Source organism: Monopterus albus, unplaced genomic scaffold, assembly GCF_001952655.1.
Source record: "Monopterus albus unplaced genomic scaffold, M_albus_1.0 scaffold113.1, whole genome shotgun sequence".
NCBI classification, from domain to species: Eukaryota; Metazoa; Chordata; class Actinopteri; order Synbranchiformes; family Synbranchidae; genus Monopterus; species Monopterus albus.
The window spans coordinates 2,061,399-2,067,027 of NW_018127993.1; the positions used below are offsets into that span (position 1 = coordinate 2,061,399).

General features: G+C 44.9%; 1 protein-coding gene across 4 annotated transcripts in view; it reads right to left on the bottom strand.

Moving 5' to 3' along the window:
* Nucleotides 1-5,629, bottom strand: part of dhx15 (DEAH (Asp-Glu-Ala-His) box helicase 15) — a 29,262-nt gene that overhangs the window by 5,748 nt on the left and 17,885 nt on the right. For all 4 annotated transcript variants that reach the window (XR_002275788.1, XM_020611456.1, XM_020611454.1 and 1 more), the window contains exons 10-12: nucleotides 2,193-2,384; nucleotides 1,025-1,147; nucleotides 761-951 (exon numbers count right to left, since the gene is read on the bottom strand). Coding sequence is in view for 3 of the 4 variants with exons in the window: in XM_020611456.1 (XP_020467112.1) it covers nucleotides 761-951; nucleotides 1,025-1,147; nucleotides 2,193-2,384 (506 nt within the window). In the remaining variant the exon portion in view is untranslated. The remainder of the gene's footprint in view (nucleotides 1-760; nucleotides 952-1,024; nucleotides 1,148-2,192; nucleotides 2,385-5,629) is intronic.

Consider the following 5,629-nt stretch of genomic DNA (forward strand, 5'->3'; position numbering starts at 1 on the left):
ACAGGAATAAAAAGTAACACAAAGCCTTTACCTGTGCTTAATTTAATTATTTAAACTCCTGCTGACCCATCTTTAATCTGTGCACAGTGCTCTGACAAAAAAGCAGCCTGACACAGAGCCCTGCTGCTTTGTAACCAGACTGTGAGTAATTTTTCCCTCCTACATTGCTGATACTTGGTAAAAGTGCAGCGGCTCCTGTGATTAACCCGGGCAATCAGTCTCAATAAAGGCCTTTCCAAACAAAGACATGATCTCAAATGCTGCGAAAGCTCCAACATGAGCTGCAAATTTGTCTCTAAGATAAAGGTTAATGTTGACAAATATTTAAATATTAACGCCATAATTCAACTTGTCAGCTTGCTTGTTTCAGGTAGCCCTGAAAATGGCTTCTTGCAAAATGCCATTTGTTTCCTTCAGCGAGGCACAAATTGACTTGATTTCTTGTTGTGTTTAAAACCAAGGAGCTCTGTGTGTGTGTGTGTGTGTGTGTGTGTGTGTGTGTGTGTGTTTTACCAAAGGAGGCTATCCATTACAATAAACACCTCAGGTGCATGTTTAGTCAGTACAAATGTGTTGCACGAAAGCACTTCTTTTTTTCTAATGATGACAATGAACAAGAGCAATCTTCAGTGAGCAGCACGTTGCTGTGGAGCCGAGACTGGATTTGCTAAAATGACAGACGTTTAATAATGAACGACTTTAAAGACAATGGGGGACTACGTACAGCAGCTAAGGCTGGCACAAAGTCACTCCCACTGACCTGCATGAAGAAGCCGGTGACCAGCGCCCGGCGGATGTTGATGTAGTAGTCTCTGCTGCCGAACTCCATGCTCCGCCGCGGCAGGCTGAAGCGCTCCATGATCCTAGACAGCTGCTGGCGCACATTGTCTGCTGACATCAGCGAGCGATAGTTGACAAAGTTGTCATAGCACCACTGAGTGGACTCGTGGTCTGTGTGAGACAAGGGTCCATTTAGACAGGAAACCTATTCAGTGACAGCAGAGTGTGTAAACAGGCCACTCACTCTGTTTAAAGGCGTGGTAGACGTTGAGCAGCGTCAGGTGGTCTCCATCAATGTGGGCGAAGCGCATCTTGGACTCGTCAGCCGCCTTCTTAGCCTCCATGGGTCGAACGAAGCACTGTGGGACTAAACAAGGTTGGTATAGGCCCCAACACAGCCGCCCATAGGGATAAGTTAAGCAAATCCTGCAGAGAGGAACAAGGCCTCAGCTCTAGAGAGGCACAGAGCACTTCACAGGGCACACTGCACTGCCGAGCGTTCGTGGCAGGAAAGGAAAGGAGGAGGGTCAAAGAGAAGGGGAGGCAGATGGGTTTCTCCATCCTGATGTACAACACTATGGCTGTATAGCATGTGACCCACTTGTCCTTACTAGTATCCCATGTCATAGACCTGACACTGAAGCCAGATAAAACAGCGAGGTAGGATTTACCTGGAGGACTCTGACCTCTACCCGCTGTGAACTTGGGCTGAATTGAATGAATTGCGTGGCGTGAAACTGGTGGACTGTGGCTTTACAGCGTAAAAGCTGTATTTACTGAGCCTCGTGCGTGGTTGCTGTGATGGCACCATTCTCAGGTGTACTTTTGCTGCTTACTCTAATGAACTCAGCAAAAACCTGCCATCCTGAAACACCTGCTTTATGTGCACACCACGTCCGAGCAGCTAGTTAAATCCATTTCCCCACTCTCAAAGACCCTCGCACTCCCTTCAAAGGCGTCAAGATTCATCTCAATGAGCAGCATTCTGCTTTGGCAAGCCTAAAGTGCAATTACTGCTGCAGCACGCTGGTGCTGCTCCAGCTACACCTATACATTTTGTACAGACATGTATTTTTCTCCTTCCTCACAAATAACAGCTGACACCACTGACTTTATCCTCTGCTTGCCTTGTAGTTAAGTTCAGGAGGTACACAAACTTCTTCTAAGAGGATTCTAGCTTGTTCATACAGATCCCGGTAAATACTGGTTAGTGAGGGCGTGTAATATGCTAAACAAAAACTACTCGTCATTTTTGGTACGAGTAAAACTCCTCTCCTGTAGACAAAACTGAAACAAACTGAGGGTCTGCGTATGTCCTGTAAGCGCACTGGTCATTTCTGATGGGTCCATGAGAGCAGGAAATGGAAAGAGTAGCAATCAGAGCCATACAGCGGGCCAGCCCTGAGCATTACCTGACAACATGGCAGTGATTGAGAGGACCTCGTTCGAGCAGTTGAATTCACAGCTGGCGATGACCATCTTGGCCAGCTGGGGGTCCAGGGGGAACTCTGCCATCATGGAGCCCAGCTCTGTCAGGTCGCCATCATCGTTGAGTGCTGCCAGGTAGTTCAGCAACTCCAGGGCTCGCATCAAGGTCTCTGGGGCTGGAGGAGACAGAATGGGAGAGACGGGCCGTTAAAGCGTTCCAAGCCTCCAGGCACAATGCACACAGATGATGGAGACAGAACAATTTGCAGAACTGTCATTGTTTCATCACAGTAACACTTGAGAAGAACAATTTGGAAGCCTCGGGACTGATGAATACTCAAATACCACATGCTCACATTTAGAGCTGAAATGATTAGTTAACAAAAAAAAAACCCAAAACAATCTGCAGCTACTTTGATAATCAATGAACTGTTTCAAGATTTTTTTTCCAAGCAAAAATACCATCCATTCTCTGACTCCAGCTTCTGAAATCTGACCTTTATCCTTACTCCAATCTGACTTGATGTTCTGGATTATTGGTCAGAGAAAACAAGATACAAGTCGTCACATGGGGCTGAGCTAGTTTTCCTATTTTCTGATGTCCTATAGACACAAAAAGAGAAAATTACTGGCTGGTTAAACATACTGACTAGAACCCTTGGTTGCAGCACTATTTCCATTTGTGCACCTTCACAGTCACATGAAATAATCCATCTGTCTATGTTAGCACTCAACATTAGCTTAAACTGTTCAGACTATTCTGACACACTTGGCAGGCAAAACTTAATATTTATATGAAGTCTGGCTATTCAAACATTTTTAAAAAATCATGCCTCATTGTGTGTTTAACTCTTCACAATCAAATTTAATTGATATCAAGGCTGAGAAGACTATGGAGTCAAAAAAAAAAAACCCAAGTCTGTCAAAATAAGAGTACTCCATAAAGACAGATTACGCAACATGAAAATTTTCACTTTCAAGCAACTAAATGTCAAAACAATTTTCCCAAACAGAGGCAAAAAGATTCATTTTCAACTGCAGCTGATTTCTTTTTTTAACCCTCTGCCATGTGGCAGATGCGACAAGAGAAAGTTACTCGTTGGCTCATTATTTGAGCACTTGACAAAAAACAACCTGAGAAAACAATGGAGCTCTGTCACCTGCTGTGCTTGGGCCTTTAACAGACGACTAATGCGAGTTAGGAAAAGACACAGACGCTTGAACAAAGGGAAGCTGGTGGCAGGGAGTGTGAGGTGAATCAGAATGAGAGGGCTGTCCGTATGTGATGGCCAGAGTTCCGCTAGACAGCGACTTAGCAGAGAAGCAATCACGGCAGAGCTCATTTTTCATCCTCCACTCAGGCAATCCTAAACAACTAATGCAATTACAGGGGAACTTTCTACTTAATGCTTCAACACAAAAGGTTTCCACCGTTTGGTTAAAAGATTTTTCCTCCAGATGCAATTATTGACCTTTGGCTCCCGTGAGCTGAAGCCTAATGACCAGTTGCATGTTAACTGAAAATTAGCTTCGAGCGCTGGCTGCAGCGCTTGTTCGCATTCATTTCTCTCAAGTGCTCCAAAAAAATTCAATTTCAAACAGTAAGGAGGCTTTTTTATGATTAACAAATATTGATCTAGGGCATCAAAGTGACTTTTTTTTTTAAAACACTAGGCGAGTGCCGGCCACATTACTTACCACACCAGTGGCTCGTGTGGGGCTGCACTAAAGGTGAAAATCTGCTTTCCATGTGGTGCTAACATGATGAACCAGTGTGGAAATTCAATCTATACACAACGCAGCTCATCAGAAAGCAAGTATTGACTGCCTCAACACACAAAAAAACACAATATATTAAGGAAGGGCCAAATCGATGAGACGAAAGGCTAAAGGTACATTTAAACCACAGCGGCTTTGAAAGGTACTTCTTTGGAAATGTCAGCAGGCAAATGAATCCCACCCAGCCAGGTCCTCGTGTAAATCGCTGCTGATTTCTTTCGGATTTTCCATTTGGCTGGCTGGCTCCCACTCCAGCTCCTGTTTAGTGAGTGCAGAGCAAGGTTTCGATGCAAGAGCAAAAATCAAGGCTTCCATTAAAATTATGAACAAGCTTAAATGGAAAAAGAAACCAACGTCTTAACTCAAACTGGCCTGAAATTTAAACACAGATAAAGGTGCAGCCTCAAACCAGGGCGGTGTGGACTGTGACAATAATAGGAGTGTCCACCTGTCTACCCACCGAGGACGTGAAACACTCCAAAATCAATTAATAAAGCAGTTCAAACAACAATAACGAAAAATCCCCTGAAATCCCAAAACTCACATAATGCTATTGTTTGATCTTGTACTTCTAGACCCTCCAGAGACCCTGTTCTGACCTGTCCGTTTACTCCGAGCTGGGCCTTTGACACAAAACTGATCTGCTGTAACTGGATATTATGAAGCGGCTGTTCAGGAACTCTCACAGACTCGAAGCTCATTTGTCGCACCCAGCTAGCTGTGGCCTCCGCGTGCTCAGGAGTTAGTTGGGAGAAACCTTCTGCCATGAGTGCATCAAACAAATAACAGGTAATCCTACCCTTTCCCTTCACCTCACTGCGACACCCAGCAGACAAGGCCAATCCCATATGTTGACGCTTACCCTTGCGTTTTGTGAGAAATGTGCAGGTGCAGGTGGAGGGGGAGGTCGGTCACGTTTCACTGGAGGAATATAAAGGCAACAGCCAAGGTGATAGTGCTGCTATTGATGTAACCAATTTCATTCTCAAAATGCCGTTTGCCACAGAGGACGGGGAGAAATGGGTTTAATCTCAGAGGTGAGATGAAAACTATATTATGGTGAGAAAAGACAGGAGGGAGGGTGAGGTTAAGGATACGGACAGGAGGGGTGGTCTTCTCGGGAAGCCTCACTGCTGGAGAAAGCCATGACTGGGTGCCTCAGCGAGACAAGGTTTTGGAATAGATTCAGCATCATCCAGATGTACAATAAATAAAAAGAAAGAAGTGACTGATCAGTCAGAATACCAACTCCACACGCTGCTCTTTTCTCAGCCCGAACAGCAATAATCCAAACTTAAAGTAAAACTCATACGTCTGATACGATTACTGCCTGGTCCACGTCTGTCAAACACTTCTCCTCAAATCTTCAAACATTCACTATGTCCCAAGCTCCAGGTGACACAGCTGACCCAGATTTGAAAGCAACCATGGTTCAACTAAACGTTGCTTCAGAGTAGCTTCTAACTGCCTTTGTAAAGGTTTGAATGGCGCTGGCCAAAATCAAAGTCCTAATATCATCTGATTTTGAAGTTATAATGGTTGTGGTTGGTTTGGTAACACCTGTCTGAGTTTGATGTACAACACTATGAGCAAAACACTGGTCACGGGGAACCCCCCCCCCCCCCACACCACCACACCGGCG